Consider the following 22325-nt stretch of genomic DNA (forward strand, 5'->3'; position numbering starts at 1 on the left):
CTTCTACTTGTGTATCTTTCTCTATATTTCTCATGTTCCAGCAATCGCTAGAACAGGAAATAGACTTCCATACCGTTTCTATTTCTATCCTATACCTTGAACTTGACTATGCTAGTAGTAACTGCTAGAATTGGAAATGAATTCGTTTCCTAAATCCAATTAGAATTCCATCAATTGCTATCTCCTATCACATTAGCTGGGCAACTCCTTAACCGAGACGAACTTCTGCCCGTCGTCTCAACCTCACCCAAAAATTCCCATAAAACTCCGCTTGATGTCATGGCAAGTGCAGAAGTATTTCGGCTTCCAGTAGGCGAGTGATTTCCTTCCTCTTCCCTATATTGACTTGCATTCTGACGTGGCAGGCGCCAGTGTGACCTAGCAAATGAGATCATCAGTACTTAAACTTTGAAGATGAGTACTAGTCTCAATCTAACATCTGTTGGTTATCTGTCCCAGAACACCTGATCTGGTCATAATGGATTAGCAACTACGGGCAGTCAATCAAGCTCAACTCTGGAAAAAAATCTTGGTACACGTTTTGAAGTAGGGAGCGGGACCATTTGGGAAGCACCCCCTATATCCGTTCGCAACGTTAATAACTCGACCGAAATTTTTGGAATTTATTAAATTTTTCGAAATCAAAAATTTGGTGTTATATCGAAAAAACAATTTTTGAAAAGCATTGACTTTTTGGGACTTAAAATCTCTAAAAAATTTGAAAAAATTGACTTTTTGGGACTTCAAAAAAAATTAGAAATCACAGAAGCGGGCTTGGTAGTCATATGGCTACTGCTTCTGCCTCATACGCAGGAGGTCGTGGGTTCATTCCCAGGTCCGTTCCATTCTCCTACTTTGTATCTTTCTCTTTATTTCTCATGTTCTAGCAATCGCTAGAACTGGAAATGGACTTCCATACCGTTTCCATTACTATTCCTATACCTTCAACTTGAGTATTCTAACAGTAATCTGCTAGAATTGGAAATGAACTATAGAGCTCGTTTCCTACATCCAATTAGAAATTCCATCAGTTACCTTCTCCTATCTATCACATTGGCAGCTTGTTAACCAAGACGGACCTCTGCCTCTCCAACCTAACCCAGAAATTCCAACAAATTCCGCATGAACTCGTGGCAAGTGCAGAGGTATATTCGGCTTACAGTGGGCGAGTGATTGCATCATCATTTCCTCCCCCTTCCCTACATTGACTTGCATTCTGACGTGGCAGGCGCCAGTATGACCTAACAAATGAGATCACCAGTACTTGTACATTGAAGATGTGTGCTGGTCCCAAGCAAACATCTGTTGGTTCCCTGTGCAAGAACAGCTGATCTGGTCATAATGGAGTAGCAACTACGAGCAGTCAATCAAGCTCAAGCTTAAAATCTCTTAAAAAATTTGAAAAAATTGACTTTTTGGGACTTCAAAAAAATTTAGAAATCACAATTTTTTTTAGATGCCAAATGCCTTAAAAATGCATGAAACGTAGAGATCTGGTGTCAACCCGATTTTTTTTTAATTGCCTTTTTGGTACTAAAAAAAATTGTGGAACTAGAATTTTTTTCGAAATCAATTTTTTTTTCACACGTCTGCGTAGGTTTTCAGTTTTGTTAATAAGAAAAAGGGACACTAATTCTATCATGAACATGTACGTCTAAGTTTGGAAGATGATATTAGCATTTCCATATCATTAGAAATTGCTTTTTAGGGAATTCCATGAAAAAAATTTGCTATATGTATATGTTTATGACTCCGAAGGTTTCGTGGTGAAAATTACGAAGAAAGTTTCACAAGGATTCTATGAGCAATTTAATGAATAAATTCTCACAGCTTGGAAAAGAATTTCGCAGGATTTCGCTTCAGAAAATTACGAACACAAAAAATTGAAAGAACTTCAACAAGAATTTATGGAGCAATTGTCGCAGAAATTTCACATTGAATTTACGTAATAATTCTCAGAAGATTATCCAAAGGAATTCCCCAAAAAAAATCTACAGGTTTCTCCAAGGGATTTCAACTGGAATTCATGGAGGAATTCCCACTTGTATTCTCGGAAGGGTTTTCCGCTGATTTTTAAGAATTTTTCTAGAACTCTCGAAACAAAAGTCCCAAATGAATTTGTGCATAAATTCTCACAAAAACTTTTGCTATTCATGGTATTCATCCCAACAAACAATTAAAGCCGAATAAGCTAGTTTTCCAGTTGAAGAAGGAGATGTTTGGCTGTATAAGCACTTCAATAGTCTCCAATGTTTGTTGAGATGCACGAATAATGAATTTCTGCAGTAAAGTAAAAAAGTAATTTCTGTGAATTTTTTAAAAGCTTTTCGTTTCAGTGTTTTGTCTCCCGACATAGATTTTGAAATCTTTGTCTTTAGAATTTTGTATTTGATTAACCCTCTACAACCCAAATTTTTGTTTTCCCAAAATCACTATTTTGCTTTCTAAAATTGACCTAAACACGGTTTGAGCATTATAAATTTTTAATTCGCGATTTTATCAATTTCACACTTTGATTTTTCAGAATTTTGTATTTCAAGTTTTTTATCCAATCAAATGATTTCTTAAATCTATTAATCTTTTTTGAGTTTGAATATTTCTATTCAATGCTGACTAATAGCAATTTTTAAATTTATAGTTAATTTTTTATTTTGGATAAATATTTTAGAGTGCAACATTCATCGCTATGACCTTCTATTGAATAAGGTTAGTTGTAGAAAAATAATAAACTACAAATATTTCACTCTTCAAAGGTATACGAGCGAAAACACGGAGGAACAAAATATTACTAAATTTTCAATATTTTTTAATCAATTTGTAGAATTTTGAAAAAATTGTCTTATAACCACATTTAAACATGCATTGATGTTTATATGATTGATCAACATCAAAAACATTTCGATATCTGAACAATGGAAAATTACAAAAAAAAATCAACATACCCCGTCTAAAGGCGGTCTTGGGCATTAGAGGGTTAAATACCATTTCATCCACCACGAATTTTGAAAAGTTTCGTGTTATATCAATTCATTAGCTCTGAGAAGAACCATTTGCTTCGAAGCCATACATTATCTGCTCACTGTTCAAACCTTGTTAAAACTTAGCATGTTTCATGTATAAAGATTTAAACCATATATGAAAAATCAACTAATTTGATTGAAATGAGTATGAGTAGTAAATATTGGAGAAAGGAATTGGGGTGTTTCGTGATGTTTCTCAAATAAATATTTTCCCTACCCTTTCATTGGTTGGTGGACATCCAAAAACACGTTTACTGTAGATTGTACGTCGAACTATTAACACTATTTGCATTTGTTATTTATTTTGCATTCAACTGCCATCCATCCAAAATGGACCATTTTGTGGGAACACTGGCCAAGGGTTTTATAGTTTTGTAACTCATTGTTCATCGGCAACTTTTTCACAGTCATACTTACTTCTACATTGGATGAAAAAATAAAAGCAAATTCGTTTCGCCGTCACATTGGTTCAATAACATTAACTACAAAAACAAATTACTCAAGGATACCTTTATAAATAACATCTATTCGCTCTCGTCTTGCACCAGCTTCCCTCCGCCAGCTCAGCGCAAATAAAGTTGTTCTAGTTCCGTCTAATATTTAAAAAAAACTTCAATTAACAAACATTTCTTGACCTACACAGCATTAGCGACGATTTAAACGGCGATCAGTAATTGATTCAGAAGTGGTCACATATCAGTAGTGAAATTGTTGCGGAACATTTTTTTGTCAGTAGCAGATGGTTTTTCAATTTAAAATTCGCAAACAATCAGTGAACCAATCGATGAATCAACCATGAAGCTTCTCAAACGTGTGATCTGAATAGAACCAACAGTTTACTCGCGAACAAAACAAAACATGTTAACGCGTGCCGTCAATGCGTTCCGCAAGCGACGGCCCCCAAATTCCGGCAATGGATCAGAACAGCATGAGCTGCCCAGTGCCAGTGAAACCGAAACCGAAACTGAAGACAGCGTTAGCTGTCAGTCGGAACCGGTTGGACAATTCCCCGACGCGACGACGCTGGTCGGGCCCGAATCGCCAGAATCATCCACCCCAACCCACAGCAGAACCCGTAGGAGGTTCCACTTCACCGGATCCAGTTCGGCGAGTAGCGCATCTTGGCTTCGGTCCCGGTCCCGTTCCCGGGACCTTGCCGGGATATCGACGACAACGGCTGCGGCAACCACGAGCAGTACGATAAGTAGCAGTACCGATCAGTGTGGTGGTGCCGTTTTGGTTGTTCAGGGTGGTAATGGCGACGGTAAAGGTCCGTCATCGGTCAAACGGTTCGCGTCAAAGTGCAAAATAAAATGCAAACGGGACCGAAAACGAGATGGGGCCACTACTACTGCTGCCACCGTCGGTGTCACTAGCGAAGGTGATGGGAGTGACGCCGGCAACGTCAGTACGGCGGGTGCGACGGCAGTAGGTGGTTCCGGAGATGGTGTTGTTGGTGGTGGAACTGTAACTGCACGAAATACAGGTGTGAAATGATGTTTTGGTAACGATTTGGGATATGTGCGATAGATCGCGAGAGTGGTTTTCTAAATATTTGCTTTGGGACAAAGGTGTGACGATTTTTTTTAGGGTTCAATTAATCATTTGGATTACATCGTTGAACCAATGTTTGTTTTAATGTGCTTTCGTTGTTCGAATATCTGTTTTTATTCTATAACAGTGCTTGAAGAAGCTATTAACCCCTGATCTATCTACCAAAACTTATCCATATAAATGTTGAAAGTTGAATCTTTTCCTACAGCTTATGAGTATGTACCGTTTTGACTCAAATCACGAACATGATTCATATTCCGAACACTGGCGTTTTGGTGCCCTACAACTAGAAATCAGTTTGCCGCACTAATGATCAAGATTACAAACGGATTACGGAAAATTACATGAATAAACCCAAAATGGTCATTTGAACGCAAGTGTTCGGTTCGAAATATGAGTCATGTTTGTAATTTGAGTTAAAACGGAATCCACCGTATCATGATTCGCGAACAAAATAATCGATAATTTCTTTGTTTCTTATTTTTTGTGATTTTTGTTACAATTTACTCTCTAATAATCTAAATGAACCCTAATCGGTTGTTCGCAAGTACAACTAATATTATAGCGTTTATAAATATATTGAGAAAAATCATTGACAGAACGTTAGTCTATCTTGTTATGTATCACATAACTCGATTACTCAATAAAATAATTAAAATACATTTTTTGATCTCTCATTAGTCAATGTATGACCGACTATTCTTCTTTTTATGATACCCAGCCTCCTTCAGCATGATTTGCAATGCCGCCGCGCATTTTAACGCTGAGCTAGAGAAGATCCAACATCAAAACACGTTCAGCTTTAATGATTGGATTACCATGCTTGATGAGTTCAAGTTCACCACTCCGACATGCAAACGCAAGGCAATTTAGTCATACACTACTCCGTTATACTTGGAAGTTGTACCGTATGCTACGAGGCATGGAAGTTTCCGACCTCAAACGGAGATGTCATTTCACATTTCCCGGAGTAGAACATTCCAGTTCCTGGTTCATAAAAACATTCCTCCCGGTCCCATCATAATAACACTACGTCGGGGTTACCGGTTCAGCACATTCTTAACATACGGTTGGGCTGCACTTTTCTCGTTAACTCCTCTCTCCTCATGACATGTGCTCAGACATGTGTAAGGTTTGTTTGAATAATGGTGATGACCCATCTTAACGGTTCGTGATGCCTGACGTAAGCTGAAGACGCCTCCTCCGGGTATAACTCTTCTTCCGACGACCGGCAGAGCTTTTAAACAAGAAATTACTTTCGAATTAATTTTAATAACCGAACACATGCATGATCCCATTTTCACAAGAGTTAATCACTGTGTTTAACTGAAGCGTTTATGTAACTTTTTCCCATCGGTGATGTAGTTTTCAATATCGATCACCCGCTCTAAAATGCTCCAAATATTCAACACCGAGGAGCTTTGCCAGTTTTCACGATTCTTATGTTTCTCGTGTTGCACTATGAAAATTTTGCACCTCCCATCGAAAGCGAAGTGATTTTGGATCACTTCACTCCCAGTAATCGTTCGCGGCGGCGTGCTCAAAACGGCAATGAGTTTTTACATTCCCATTAGACCCATTGAGCCATTCCAATAAAAACAGTTTCATTTTGCAGAAGTACTTATAAAAAAATTGTCTTATTTCTGTCTTTTTAAAATTTATTTTCGATATTGTTATTTTATTAATTTTTAGCGAAAATAGCATTGAAAATGAAAAACATAAAAGGAAAAAAATCTTATATCCGTTTTACTTCATAGCTCCTCAAAGCATAAATTGTTTTTCATCTTCGAGTGCTCTCTGAAAAACATTCACAAACAATCAATTAATTTGGCGAATAAACGGATCGTTGAGGTAAAAAAAAACTAACAGTATTGGAGGCTCGTCATTGTTGAGAGAGGCTCCCAGGTAATTGTGGGGCCACTTAGCAAAATTTTGCTGCTTTGCTGCGGCGCCTGATTGCATAAGAATGAAAAATTTTCAGCACGATTCTTGCCCCGGTAGCCAGCCCTTGCGGTGATGATGAGATGGAAAACTGTGTAAATATTTAACTACAACCATTCATCCGACACTTCATCGAACCACTATTACACTGGACCCGAGTGTCGAAAATCTCATTTAATGAGACGGGCACGACCCGGGAACAAGAACTTTTCGTGACTACCCTGAGAGAGGAGGGCTTGTGCCAGCAAATGCCACTTGGCTCCGGCAGACGAATAGGCGATGCGATTGGTTGCCAATTTCTTGTGGGGTTAGGTTGGTTGAGACCAAAACAAGTAACGAGTTCGGCGAAGAAGGGCAGCCGCATGTCTAATTAGACTATTACATAAATACCTAGTTGTCGAGCTGAGATTCATTCCAGCAAAATATGAATGATCAATGGACGTTTTTCAAAGACCTCTTCTAAAGGAGGGATTGGTTATGAGCAGACTGAGAAGTGCTCAAATGCAACTAAGTGAATCTCAATTTTAAACTTGATGTCAAAATTAAGCCTCAAAGTTATAAATTAACACTTAATAATTGCATGCTTATGAGAACCAGTTGAGTAAATCATGTTTTTAAAGCAGAACTATTCGCTTATTTATTTTTTTCTTGGTCAACTTGTTCAATTGTTACAGACGAAACATGTTCATGGACCTATTTAAACCGGCCTTAGGCTATGAATTCCAAAATGACTATTTCTGGGCGTAATTAAACCGAATATTCGAATAGAGTCTAATCTATCTGCAGCTATGATTTGTCCTACACGGTATGACCGTACATGTACTTAATGAATTCATCTTTAATTTATTACATATCATAACAAGTTCCAAGAATGTTATCGATCATTTAGTAATCTGCCTTCGATCATTTAGTAGTTTGTCAATAACTCATTCCAGAATCTGAATTTCAAAATGTGTTGTATGGTGACTTCTAGTGCAAAGGTTTATCTACAACTCTGCCCAACAGTTCATTGTTTTAATTTCACTAATTACGGAGCTATGGCGGTTGTGGCAGTAACTTAGACTAAATAATTGCATATTTTGTTATCATTTAGTATAAGTATAGCAACTAGCACCGTAACTCCTTTAATAGTGGAATTCGAACATCGGCCCGTTAAGGAGATTTGTAGATAATCCTTCGCACTAAAAGTCCACCATAGAATACATTTTGAAATTAAACCTCTGGAATGAGTTATTTACAAACTACTAAATGATCGAACGCAGATTACTAAATGATCGATAACATCCTTGACAAGTTCCTTATTTTTTTTTCTTATTCTGGGCATACGCGTGCAAAGGTGAAAACCCAAGGATTTGGTCTAATACTGGACAAGCGCGTGCATTTAAAGTGGCGTCTCGTAACCTTATTTTCTGCGATTGATACAGAAAATCAAATTGAAATGAAAATTATCAGAATTGTTTTTTCAAATAAAAATTTTCCTATTTTGTTCGTTTTGCTTATCAAAAAATAGTTTGTTGGGTAAATAATTACGAGAAGGCAAAACCAATTATTTCGAATATATTTTCTTTGAAGAATGATGGACAGACAGAAAATAGAAAGAGATATATGGAGGATGATAAAAATAGATGAATGAAGATATAGGGAGAATGGGAAAACAAAAGTTGGAAAAATAAATAGGATGCAGAACAGAGAGAGAGATAGAAATATGGGAAGGATGAGAAAAGATAGAGGTGGAGATAAGGCGAATAAGAAAAAAGAGAGAGGTACATTGGATTCTGTTTTAACACGATCTACATTTTCTCAATTTTCCACTCATCCTAAATGTTTACCGCATATTGATTAACATGTGATTTTCCTTTGATTTATTCAGGATTTTTTGAAACATGTTGCGAAAATTTTGGTGGTAAATTGAAGTCACATGATCAAAAATACAAGAGAGAAAAAAAATCGTGTAAAAACAGAACCTTGTGTAGAGTAGATGGATAAATAGGGAGGATAAGAAACAAAAGAGTGATAGAGATAAGGGAAGAATTGGAAAAAGGGATCTAGATATATAGGGACGATGAGAAAAATAGATAGATAAAGACGAGGACTAGAAAAGGAGAGATAGATATAAAGCGAGGATAAGAAAAAGTGAGAGATAGAGATATATTTTGAATGGTTTGGTTTTGGTTTAGGAACCGCAATGGCACGTGCTCCTTTGATTAGCCAGAGTGGGCATTTCAAAAGATGAATGATAAAAGAGCTTTGCTGCTTGCTCAGCAGAAGTCAGAGAGGAACGAAACATGAAGTTCCAAGCGCCGAAGCTAGGTCTAAACAAGACCATTAGCATGAGCCAAATACCTGTTTCGACAGTATGTGTCAGATTGCCAACTCAATCCCATGGAGTGTTCCCTACAGAGTATAGTGATGACCAAAGCAGAGGGACACTTGCATCCCCTAAACAATGTTCGATTAAGCTAGAGGAGTCATAAGGGTAATTCTCCCGCACCACGAAATGATTCCTTGGTCGTCAGCACCAATAGCTAGAGCTATACATGTACCCCTGGTGGTAGCTTCGCTGACCCCAGGCCCCAGGGGTACCTCGGAAAAAATGTATGGCTGATATTACAATTCCAATCAAAATTTCTTGAAAAGGTACATAATATGCATGGCATATTAGTAAATAAAAGCCAATTGAATTCTGCTCTGCACAACCAACAAAGTGTATGAAGGGCTGCGGAACAAGGAATCAAAAGACAAAAAGTCGAATGCAAAAATTAAAAAAAAATCAGTGGTAGATTGCACTAATCGAAACAAAATGTTGAATAATATGTTAAGAATATGCTTCTGAACCAGAATCTAGAATCTTCTGAAGCCTCCGTTTTAAAGGCACTCACGCTTTTTTATTTGAGAAGCTCGGGTGCTTCGTTGCAAGAGGATTATAAGCAACCTTTTACGCTTATCAGAAGCTTCCTTCCAACTCCAAGCAGCTTCAAGGCCTCCTTTTAAGAGGCTTGAGAACCTCCTTTCAAGATGCTTGGGATCCTCCTTTAAAGAGGCTCGAAAGCCTTCTTTTAGAGAGCTCGAAAAGCTTCTTTCAAGAGAGGCCCATAAGCCATTTTTTAAGATGTTCGGAAGCTACTTCCAAGTGGCTCGTAGGACTCCTTTCAAGAAGCTAGGATTTCTTCTTTCAAGAAGCTTGTAAGTGTACTTTCAAAAGGCTCAGAAGCATCCTCTCAAAATGCTTAGCCGCCACTTGAGAGGCGTAAGAGGCTCAGAAGCATCTTATCAAGAGGCGTGGAAGCCCTCTTTCGAGAGGTTCGGAAACTCATTTCACGGTGATCGAAAGCCCCCTTTCAAGAGACTCGGAGTTATTCGTTCAAGAGGTCTTGAAACCAACTATCAAGAGGCTCAGAAGCGTCCTTTGGAGATGCTCAGAAGCCTACTTTCAAGTCGCTAGAAACACGCCTTTCCAAAGGTTCGGAAACCTCTTTTCAAGAGGCGCGGAAGCCAACTTTCAGGAGACTCGAAAGCCTTTTTTCAAAAGGCTCAGAAACCTCCAATAGTAATAAAAGTCCTGTAGGAAGCCTGATGTATAAACTTAACTCATCTGCTCGCGACGAATAACACACACACTGTACTTCTTTCCCGATAGCTACTCGATAGAGGAGATGGGAGGCATGTCTAACGAGGAATTCAGGTTCCTCGAAAGAAGGCCGATGACGAATCCTAACGCCTCAGTAGCGCTAGCTGGGTGGAAATAAATCTAGAATTCGTTATACGGCGTCGAGCATTTATTCAGAAGGATTGTAAAAATCCTGGAAATCTACTTTTGGAACCGAGTCAGCTATACGAGACATAGGAAGGTACGTGTAACGTCTCCAGAATTAATGAAATCCCACATTAATCCATCCATGCGCCATTGTTGTGGAATATACTGACGGCGTAATGAGACTGACGCAAAGGCTGTTGGCAAACGTGGTAGTATCAATCTTTAGGTATAAGTGGCCCGGTCTGGGTCACCGCACTCAGTACGAACTGCAACGGACAGAAGCTGTAGAGCACGAGTTAACTAGCTAGGCGATAACATTTTCACGGTCCTTTCGTAATGGCTCAGTAATACTTGATCTCACTGTACATCGATGTTGACGTTGGTGTTGCGTCTTTTAGTTCCCGTGGGAACTGGGAACTGGGAGTTAACTCACGCTAAGACTGGTAACGAGAGTGAGATAGCTCAACAAAAAACAGGTGGACTTATCGTCTCATACATAGTGTCTTGAGTCAGATCGATAGACCTCATGAAGATGTGATCTCTTGCCTAACGCAGTTCCTGTCAAGCTATGGTTGCTTTAGTTGGTAGTACCAACTTGGTACTCGCAAAGATTTGCAACTCGGAATTCCCTGATTGTTATGGAAGAACTTCCTACCGAAGTAAGATAGACCCACCGTCGGGAACTACATGAGTAGGCCGCGATAAAGCTGGCAGCTGAATGAATCAAGTACACAGGATATCGGTTTTGAAGAAGATTCCGCCACCGGAGAATTTCCCAATCCATCGCCTGGGACTACGCCGACTAGATTGTAACGCGTCAAAGGGCCGGTTTCGAGTAGTTGGGACGCCATTGAACCCTCCACTTTGAATCTGACCGATTACTAACTTAAGTTGAGAAAGTACTACGAAAACCGCAGAGATCCTAAAGAAATGTACTAAATTCGTCTTATGACAGGTTAAGACATTTCACTTTTCTTCCGCAAAAAGATGTTATAGTCGTGTGGGCTACGCAGAAATCGTCCACTGAAGCGGATCGTTATCAAAAGTAGTTTATAATCAAGCCGGGAGCTGAACAGCTCAATAAAGAAATGATTTACGATATCTCAAAGCCTCAAGGAGTTGTGGAGTTATTTTGGCAAAAATATAGAAACCAATGAACTCAAAAATGAATTAAACCGTTAAAGTAGGTGACAACGGCATGTCAATTTAGAAAGCGCCGTAAAACCTGAAGAATTGTGAAGGACTGACCTCAATTGCTAAAATTCACATAAAAACTAATGGCTTACTTACCCTTTGAAGAAACACCATGAGATAGTTCCGGGGGAAATTTGGGCTCAGTTCTAGGTGGCAAAGGTCAAGTTGTTTGTATGTGGATTTTTCAGTTATAGAGAGTCCCAAACTCTAGCTCACAAAATGTGGTGGGTTGAATACTACCAAACCAATTGAGTAAAAAGACGCATTGTAAAAAAAAACATTTAGGGTATCTGTTCCATTATTAATAACATGCTCTTATATCGATAACATTCGCAAAACAGGCAATTTAGGCTCAATTTGTTATATGGCGTGCTCACTGCTGAAAAAAAATCACAAAAATGTTAAATAAAACAATTGGCGCTCCGATTCTTTGTTTTCGGATGGTATTGATTTGGGTACATGGTATGAATTCAAGGAGCAGTTCCCCTATACATACATACAAACATACATCACCTCAGTTCATCGAACTGAATCGATGGTAAATAACAACACGGGTAACCAGGCCTTCTATCAAAAACAGACGTTGCGCTGTGCAGTGTTTGAAAATGTGCGTTATGTGAAACATAATTATGGTTGTTCACGATTTTCACAAATGATTTCCAACCAATAAAATTAACTATTAACCTGTCGGAAGTTATAACAAATAAAATAGCTGAAGGAATGAAACAAATTCATAAAACCATCTCATTTTCAGAAATTTTGTTTTTGAAGTGTTACTACAATAACTTTTTATTACCTCTTACTGTAAAAGAAAGACAAAATTCAAATTACCTCTATTTGTCTGTGATGCGACTATTAATGAATTGTTTTTGAAGTTTGGAGTTGCATTCTAGCTTTTCAATATGTATCTTCCAAGTTCTGGTTTGTTCAGATTTTTCTTTTACAAACAAAACTGTAACCGGTTTTCAAATTTCTTTACGATTGACGAATAGTAAACTACCTCCAATGGAGGCAAATTTAGGAATAAAACATATGGAAAAAATCTTGCCTCGATTTTGAACACATCTTTTGTTTCTGCGCAGTATAATTCAAATTAAATGTAGTAAACTGCCTAGCTTAATAGCTTCAGTACGAAAATTCACAATTTGTGCTTTTTTCTTTCGCTTATTTGCATTCAAGGCTACCACTTGTCCACAACTTCAGGTTCAAGTTCAAAACATTCGATAATCGCTGTTCAAATCTATTTATGTATAGGTAGTTAAAATTACGAGAAGCACGTTCCACGTATAATGCGCTGCAGGCATCAATTCTGGAACACAACAACTAAACAAATTATCGATTTTTTTATTACGGTTATTTTTTTTTCGCTTATTACCGTTTTGTGTTTTGTGTTTATTTGTTTCCTCTCTTTCCTTATATAACGTTGGAAGCACCTCTCGGTCCGCTGCGGTGGTGGACGTTATTGAATTGTGATGCATTCTTGTCCTGATTCTGCCTATAATCTAAAAATAAAATCATCAATCACGCAACTTTTCCGAGCCCCAGCCTTACCTCGTTCTCCACTTTCCACCCTCTCTCTTGCAGTCCTATGCGGTAATCGCGTGAGCCAAATGACCCGCGCGTACGATGACATCGATGCCGTAACGCGCCTGCTAGAGGAGAAGGAGAAGGACCTGGAACTGACGGTGCAGATCGGGAAGGAACTGCTCACCCAGAACACGCACCTCGAGAGCCGGGTAGCCGAGCTGGAGCAGGAGCTGAAGAACACGAACGAAAACCTAGCGCAGCTCGCCCACGAGCTGCACCAGAAGAACGAGCTGATCGGGATACTGACCAACGATGCGGACGACAGCAGTGAAAATGGTGAGTGCCGGATTTCGCAGATATAATTACAGAATATAATGTTGTTTAGGGATCCTGTACAGGTTGTAGTAGCAGAAAAGTTAATGTATTTTTATTATTATTTTAAATGATTATCAGTTCAATCAAAGTTAATTTCCTATTATCCGGTTATTGACCACCCGATATGAACATTTATTACCATGTTTTGAAAACCTCGATACATATATGCACATAAGTATGCCCCGGCCCGCAATTAACCCTTATCCTCCCTTGATACTGTTTAGGCACTAAAAAATTTATAATTATTTGCGAGCGTCTTATAGCCTATTCAGATTACGCCATTAATGACATAATAATTGGCGTTTCAGGGTAAATACGCTTTATGATGTCATTATTTACGTAATATTCCATACATTTTGCGCTGTCAAAAGATACCCTCTAAAAAGAATTTATTACGAACAATTATTACGAGAGAGCTTCCGTTCTAACTGGAATGCAGGGAGAAATTCAACAAAACAAAACTGACAAGCGTCACGCTCTCTTTACCAGAGAGAAAATTCTCTCTGTTTTCATTTCGTTTCGTAGTTGACAGTCATGCTCTTTCTGTCGCACCAGGGTCGAATGCATGTTAGATGGAAATCTTCTGAGCGCTGAAGAATAACTCGGATTGTGATGGTTTTGTGGAAAGCATTTTATATGATGAAAAATAATGATGATAATTATTTATTCTCCACTTATTCAACATGAATTGTTTAAATACAGATGCTCTCTAGAATTAACATGAAGTATTTAACTTAAACCTAGATTTAATAGAACAAATCGAATAAATTTTCAAAGTTCAAGGGCCAATGCGGAAGACAATTTAAAACGTAGGAATGGTTGTAAAACGAATATATTTGATGAATAAACATAAATTGTTTCAATTCTGCTCCTTGAATGGCTTAATATACTTTGGATTTCAACATTTTTCACGTGGGACAACTGTACGATTTGAATGGGTTTATACATATAATTTATACATATTCATCCAACATCCAGTTTAAATTATATCACATTGACACGATTCGATTTTGTTAGAAGCTGTATCATTGATTGTCGAGTAGAACGCAATGGTTCAGTTTCCATTTTTGAAAAAAAAAATTGCTGAGTTGCCCTTCATACATGGAGATACTGGTGGAAATACATTTTAGTTCGATAATATTTCTTGAAAATTGGTCCAATCGTCCTTTTTTTATTTATTTGTGAGAATTCCCAAAAGTATCTAAATTTTTCTATCAAATCTCCGTTCGATCATAGTACAGAATCAAAATATTTTTGATTCCCCGAAGAACGGCACACCCAACTAATGAATGTAGCTTCGCTCATTATCCTTAATGAGAGCTTCAAATATTCTTCGAAAATCCCTTTTCATATTTTTTTTTATATTTTTTTTCGTAGAAACTTTGTTCAGAAAAAAAAAATTGGATTGTCGCCACACAAATGCTTGATTTCGCAAATTAAATTTTAAAACTCTCCTTGAATTCAACCCTGTATTAGCGTGCAAATGAGGAAGCATGGAAACGTCAAGATATATTATCTTGCTGCAGTCTGAACACCTCGTAATAATTGGATACCCTCTCACTTAACAAAGTCATAAATAGCCCAATCTGAATAGGCTATTAGCGGACAATGTTACACAGTTTAAAAAAATGTGTCTTCCTTTTTACTTCCACTAATGAATTAGTGGAAGTAAAAGGAAGACAATTTTTTTTAAACTAAAAAATTACTTCAAAAAATCATAACTCCTTTGATTCCCAACCGATTTTGACGATTCACCTACCAAACGAACCGGTTAAGTCTGTAGTTTTAAAACCTGGATCCTAGATTTGATCCGAAACCTGTCTTGCGACGTCTCAAACTTCATGATCTCGCGAAACGAGCTCAATAGAGTCTAATTTGAGGTACCTAAGTGGATCCTGACTAGCACCACTCCAGTACCTTGAAATACACTCCATTGAGCTCGTTTCGAGAAATTTGAGTCATCGAAAAATGGGTTTCAGATCACATAAAAAAGGGAGCACTTTCCTGGTGGAATCGGGTTCCAGGGATGTCACGTAACTTGATCAGCACCACTAAGGTACCTCAAATTAGACCCTATTGAGCTCGTTTCGCAAAGTCATGAAAATTGAGACGACGCAAGATGGATTTCGAATCATTTTAAAAAGTGGCCCCTTCCCCTGGTGAACTAGGTTCCTGGAACGCCACTGAACCTACCCAGCGACACTGCGGTACCTCATTTTAGCTATTGTATAGAGTACTTTGGCTCACTGGAGTACTGGACAATGGAAGTTACCAGTGAGCCAAAGTACACGAATTATTTAACCACCTCGAATTCGAATTCACCCGATTCAAATTCGTGGTGGATGGTTAACATTGTCCACTCTGCTCTCTAGAGCCTCTTCCTATCAAGTATTTCGTCTTCGACATGTGTTGATGACTAGTCTTTTCTCTTCAGACTGATGTATGTTTCTTCCATCTTCTCAAAGTTACGTGCCATAATATATATGTCGTCAGCGAAGCCAAATAGCTGGACGGACTTATTGAAAATGGTACCACTCGTGTTAATCCCTGCTCTTCGTATTACCCTTCCAAAGCGATGTTGAATAGCAGACACAAAAGACCATCACCTTGCCGTAACCCTATGCGCGTTTCAAAGGGACTCGAGAATGTCCCTGAAACTCGAACTACGCACATCACCCGACCCATCGTCAACTTGATCAACCGTATCAGGTTATCCGGATATCCGTGTTCGTGCATTAGTTGCCATAGCTGGTCCCGATCGATTGTATCATATACGGCTTTGAAGTCGATGAATAGATTATGTGTATGGGCTAGGGTGGTTCAAAAAATCGATTTTGCTCCACAGTGCTCATCTGATTCTTTACCATGTTCTGAGTGTCTTCTGAAAATTTGAGCTCATTTGGATTAAAACTGATTTAGCACAAGCCGTTTCAAGTTTGCATGCAAATTAGTATGGGGAAATTTATTTTTTCTTTTTACTGTTAATGACGCTTCCCCATCAAGCGCATGTTAAAAGAAAACCTACATAGCTAAAAGGGATACTCAACAGTTTTCACTGAGTGACAACCGCATCTCAATTAATCGTTCCAATAATTAGTAATCAAATTTAATCTATACCGTGGTTTTCTGGAGCTAATTGCATAACTCATCAACAGGCAACATTGCTGCTCGTGGCGCGGAAGATTCCGCACACAAATTCAGGCTACTATGCACATTTCAGTGATGCCCTCAAAGAAGATTAACGATCATGACTAAAGATTCGCAACCTGTCTTAAAATCGATTACTAATTATTTGGACGATTAATCAACATGCGGTTTTCGTTGGGTGAAAGCTGTTGAGTATCCCTTTTAGCTATGTAGGTTTTCTTTTAACCTGCGCTTAATGGGGAAATGTCATTAACAGTATAATGAAAAAATAAATTTCCCCATACTAATTTGCATGCAAACTTGAAACGGCTTGTGCTAAATCAGTTTTAATCCAAATAAGCTCAAATTTTCAGACGACACTCAGAACATGGTAAAGAATCAGATGAGCACTGTGGAGCAAAATCGATTTTTTGAACCACCCTAATGGGCACGTTGTATTTGCTATTTCTGCAAGACCTGACGTACGGCGAACATCTGATGCATGGTACAGCGTTCGCCCATAAACCCCGCCTGGTACTACCCCACGAGTTTTCTTGCAATTGGTTAGTTCAGCATTGTGATTGCGCGGTAGTTGCTACAATCCAGCTTATCGCCTTTTTTGTAGATGGGACACACGACACCTTCCATCCACTCCTGCGGCAGAACCTCATCCTCCCAAACCTTGGTAGTTACCCAGTGCAGTGCTCTAGCCAGTGACTCACCACTGTGTATAAACAGCTCTCCTGGTAGTCGGTAAACGCCAGGGGCTTTGTTGTTTTTCAGCCAGCCGATCTTCACCTGGATTTCCAGGACGTCCGGAGCCGGAAGACGTATGTCCTGCACGCGTACTCCAAGATCCATTACTATACCGCCACCGTTGTCTGTCACATCGTCATTCAGGTGCTCTTCGTAGTGCTGCCGCCACCTTTGGATCACCGCACGCTCGTTCACAAGGAGGTTCCCGTTTATGTACTTACACATATCGGACTGTAGCATGTGGCCCTTACGTGAACGGTTTAACTTCTCATAGAATCTTCGTGCGTTATTGGCGCGGTACAGTTGCTCCATCTCTTCACGGTTTCGATCTTTTTGCTGGCGATTTTTCCTCCGAAATGTCGAGTTTTGTATGTTCTGCGCCCGTTTGTGTCGTGGCTCGTTCGCTCTAGTGCGGTGTTGCAGCACACTCGCCCTTGCTGCATTCTTCTATTCCACTAAATGCTTTCATTTGCCGTCATACCAGTCGTTTTTTCTGATCCGTTGACACCGTGCCTAGTGCAGCGGTTGTGGTGCTTCTAATGGCGGATCGAATATCACTCCAGCCATCTTCAAAAGAAACTGCGCCTATTGTCACCTCCAGCTGCTATGCGTTGTCTTGGGCTAGTCTACCGTCTTGTAGCCGCGGCGAACGACATCAACGCGTGTTGTACATCGTCGAGAGTTTTGAGCGCAGGCATACTGCAACGAGGTAGTGGTCGGATTCAATATTCGCACTGCGGTAGATGCGAACGTTCGTGTTGTCGGAGAACAAGTTACCGTCGGTTCAATCAAAGTTAATTGCCTATATTCTGGGGATTAAACCACCCGATTTGGACATTTATTTACAATGTTCTGAAGACTCATATGTGAATATGTACTTTATGTGGAAGATAATGATTTGAAAAATGTATTGAAGGTAACCACTTTCCCTTCGATGGGACTCGAACCCACGACCCTCAGTAAGCTAGACTGGTGCTTTAACCAACTTAGCTACGAAGGACCTCCGTCGGCTTGAATGAGCTCGAGACTATCAAATTGAACGCATAGTCATATCACTCGCAATTCGCAATCCATTTGTCAAGCCAACACTTCCAAACGTGTATACGTTCACATTAGAGGAGCGTGAGTTACGTAAGTTACCGTCGATTAGAACGTGGTCAATTTGGTTTTCCGTTTCTTCGTTAGGTGATTTCCATGTGGTCTTGTGGATATTCTTGCGGGGAAAAAATGGTTCGGACTACAATTCCGTGGGAGACTGCAAAGTTTATACATCGTTGGCCGTTGTCATTCGATATAGTATGCAGACTGTCCGGTCCCAATCACGCGTTGACGCATCTTGTCCAGCACTATGAAGCCGATTCCAAGCTCGTTGGTGGTGCCACAGCTTGGGTAGAAGGTAGCCGCTCGATGCCCGCTTTTCCACACTTTATGTCCTGTCCAGAAAATTTCCTGCAGCGCCACAACGTCGAAGTTGCGGGAAAGTAATTCATCATTGCAGTTCCATGTTCCAAGCTTCCAATCGTGATCGTTTATTCGTCGCCTGGGTCTTATTTCGTTCATAATTTGTAGTTTTACATGCGGCTTATTAGTAGGCTGACCATACGTACCGTATTTAACGGGATAGTCCCGTTTTTTTTACCTTATTGTGCTGTCCCGTCGTAATCTAAAAAATCCTCAATTTGTCCCGGTTTTTCATTTATTCTTCCAAAGATTTCCAAAATATTATTTAAACAAATTCAATATTTTAGGCAGGAATCTAAAACCAGATACAAAGAAAGTGAACGAAACCCATCAAAACAGTGTTAGATGCTAAGTTATTAGTGTTGCTTTTAAGAGAATGCTATTTATGCCGTTGTGTATTTAGCATGGATCGATTTTTCTTAAGGTTTTAACAGTTAATAACAACGGGAGATTTTTTATACAGTTTCATTTCAATGAATTTTTCGAAGGCCTGATTGATTCTTTTCGAAACATTGAGAGTCATTCAAAGTCTTCTGAATAATTCTGAATATTTCAAAATCATCCACTGTAAAAAACAACGATATTGAAAAAATATTTATACATCAGCTGAACAAGATCGAGTTTAAGGCAGTTTCAAACCGAGGGATTTCGGTTTTCATGTACTTTACGACTAGTTTACAGATCAGTAGGTTGTCTGCCAATTTCACTTGCATATGTATGAGCGGGATTTATGGGATTCCGTTGTAGAAATTTCGGTCCGATTTAAAATACAATCCGACGGAAACCTCCGAGAGTCCGAGCTGTAAATCAGCCAATAAATTAGCGAAGATTTGTTTTACTTTCCACGACAAAATTGCATAAGTCCCACCTTTTTGGGAGCACATAGGAACGAAATCAATGGACAAGATTCCCGAGGCGTGAGGCTACTCTTAGCGTCATTTAATTCAATTTCGATCAAAAATAACTGTGACATTTATTCACATGCACCAAGCATGTTCATGGAAATAATTTTAATTTCATTTTATTAATGTTCTTTATTTGTTGAGATTCTTGATATTCTTATCCGGAGATTTTCTCTCACTTATAACCTTCTGTGTGTTTATGAATAAGTGTTATAGCACGGGAAATCAATAATTCCACCCTATTGCTCTTTTCGCATTTATCTTTTGGCATTTTTTTAAAATGATTCTTGATTGAAATGAAAATAATTTTGGGGTTTTGATACTTTGACTATTTTTTGTCATTTTCAATTGTTCAGAATTGCAAAATTTTTGGATATTGGTCAGTAATAAAATCCATGTGTAAGAGCAGATTTAAAAAAAATTCAAACTTCCACAATTTTTTAAAAATATTTTGTGAAATGCGTAATTTTTTGTTGCTTTGTGTTTTTTCACGCCCCTAATTTAATGCAATAGAAGGTTATGGTGGTGAATACTTCACTCTCAAAATTTTCCCTAATTTCTTACACGGCGAATGAAAATTAAGCTCATTAATTTTGAAATTTCCACAGCTCTTGAATTTCGTCACAAGGTTTTTTGACATGTCCCGTTTACAAGTGTGTTTGTCCCGTTTTCTCACCAAAATGATCTGGTCAGCCTAGGCTTATTGGGACTGCGCAAACCTCCTGTCTCGTCGGAAAGCCCGGAGGTAGGGCCCCACCTATTACCAGGACTTGGGCTTGTGTGCTTTGCGCGGGACACGCTCATCGTTTCAGCACGAAATGCCACAGTGGCGACGAGTTGTACACGTAAAAAAATTTAATGTTGTTTATTATAATTATTTCTAATACTTTTTTGCCAAAGCAGGCGCTTAATGACATGTATGAGAAAAAACTTATACATCGCATTGGTCACATACATTCGGCAACTTATACTTTTCATTAACTTATGAATGTTATTAGCTTTTTGATATGGGATCATTCATTAGGTGGCATAATGAAGAGTATAAGTATTCTCGAATGGTTTTTTGCCATAACATATAAGGTTATTTTTTTACGTGTAGTGTCTTCATTGCTACTCGACGCATCGTCTATGATGCGCACGACGAAAGCTAACGTCGACGATGCGTCGAGTAGCAATTAAGACACTACAACTCGTCGCTAGGGGCCCTCCTTAGCCGTGTGGTAAGACGCGCGGCTACAAAGCAAGACCATGCTAAGGGTGGCTGGGTTCGATTCCCGGTGCCGGTCTAGGCAATTTTCGGATTGGAAATTGTCTCGACTTCTCTGGGCATAAAAGTATCATCGTGTTAGCCTCATGATATACGAATGCAAAAATGGTAACCTGGCTTAGAAACCTCGCAGTTAATAACTGTGGAAGTGCTTAATGAACACTAAGCTGCGAGGCGGCTCTGTCCCAGTGTGGGGATGTAATGCCAGTAAGAAGAAGAAGAAGAAGAAGAAGAACTCGTCGCTACTGTGGCATTTCTTCATGCCGACATCGAAGACTTCATACCATTATTCGTCAAGCGGCAGCTGCCATGCGATGGTTTTTATTAATCCTTTGTGAATTTGAAGTAACGTATGAAGGCGTTATAAATGTTATCGATACATTTATGTTACCAAAGTTCCTACTATTTGTTTATTTGAGATGCCATTATGTTTTTAACCAGTCCATCTATAATGACGTACAATCAATTTTTTTACCGGAAAATTCGTCATAACTTTTGGCTGTGCGACTATCTTCGTGGTAGCAATGCGGCGCGAAGAAACAGAATAGGTCTTGTGTTATCCAATGTAATGACGAAGACTATTTTTTTCGCTTTCTTCATATGACGAGAATTACTATTGTCAGCCCTGCTCAATGATCAATATTCAATACATGGATCCCATTTTTTTTTCCATGGCATTGCTGCTATATTATATGTACAGACATGACATCTTATATCTTCCTGTCATCCTGCGTTTCTACCAAACATTATGGCGTAACAAAGAAACAACCATAACGATCAATATGAGAGACATGATAATTCCCAACCGCATTGGAATCATTCTTGGCTCGTGCCCACATGGGCAAACTGCTTTCATCCAGTTCTTATCTTATTGTTTCAGAGTTAATTTTATCTCACCTAAACGTAATAAATTGCATCGGTCAGTTGCCCAGTTGTCACCCTTGATCTTGTTTCAGGCTAGAGGCGAAACTTTATTGATAACGAACGGTTTGAATTTCGTAGCTCACCTTTCACTGCCTACTGATTAGCTTATCAGCGTGCTCTCTGTCTCTGAGAGCGAAGATGTGCTGACCATGCTATTATGTAGGTTGAAACTTGTCCATCAGTACCGTATGTGCCCGACCATCTAATGGTTGGCAACGAAGAAGACGGGTGCACAAACCGAATTCATTTTAACTGATAGCGACGAAAATGCGTCTCATTCCAGTCACACCCACTGTGTCCAAATCGGTGAACCTTGAACTGCTACAGCGGAAGGTCAAATCATTGGAAGACGAAAACAAATCGCTGCGATCGGAAGCGGCCCAGCTGGTGCAGGAAACAGACGAATGTGAAGAGCAGGAGCGAAAACTGATGGCCGACATCGCGAACCAACTCAGCACGGCTAACAGCGAATTTGATGGACTGAGTAAGTATCCAGTTCAAGCCAACAAAAGTATAAACAACTG

General features: G+C 39.1%; 1 protein-coding gene across 6 annotated transcripts in view; it reads left to right on the forward strand.

Annotated features, from left to right (window-relative positions):
- The window catches only part of LOC134212885 (trafficking kinesin-binding protein milt), a 341223-nt gene that overhangs the window by 313485 nt on the left and 5413 nt on the right, over nucleotides 1–22325 (forward strand). For 4 of the 6 annotated variants that reach the window (XM_062691159.1, XM_062691157.1, XM_062691156.1 and 1 more), the window contains 2 exons: nucleotides 13048–13326; nucleotides 22085–22285. In XM_062691159.1, the coding sequence (XP_062547143.1) occupies nucleotides 13048–13326; nucleotides 22085–22285 (480 nt within the window). Of the gene's footprint in view, nucleotides 1–3663; nucleotides 4216–4359; nucleotides 4507–13047; nucleotides 13327–22084; nucleotides 22286–22325 lie in introns of those variants that run through there. The other 2 variants (XM_062691158.1, XM_062691160.1) reach the window with 2 other exon arrangements.

The sequence above is a fragment of the Armigeres subalbatus genome, chromosome 2 (genome assembly GCF_024139115.2).
Source record: "Armigeres subalbatus isolate Guangzhou_Male chromosome 2, GZ_Asu_2, whole genome shotgun sequence".
Classification (NCBI taxonomy): Eukaryota; Metazoa; Arthropoda; class Insecta; order Diptera; family Culicidae; genus Armigeres; species Armigeres subalbatus.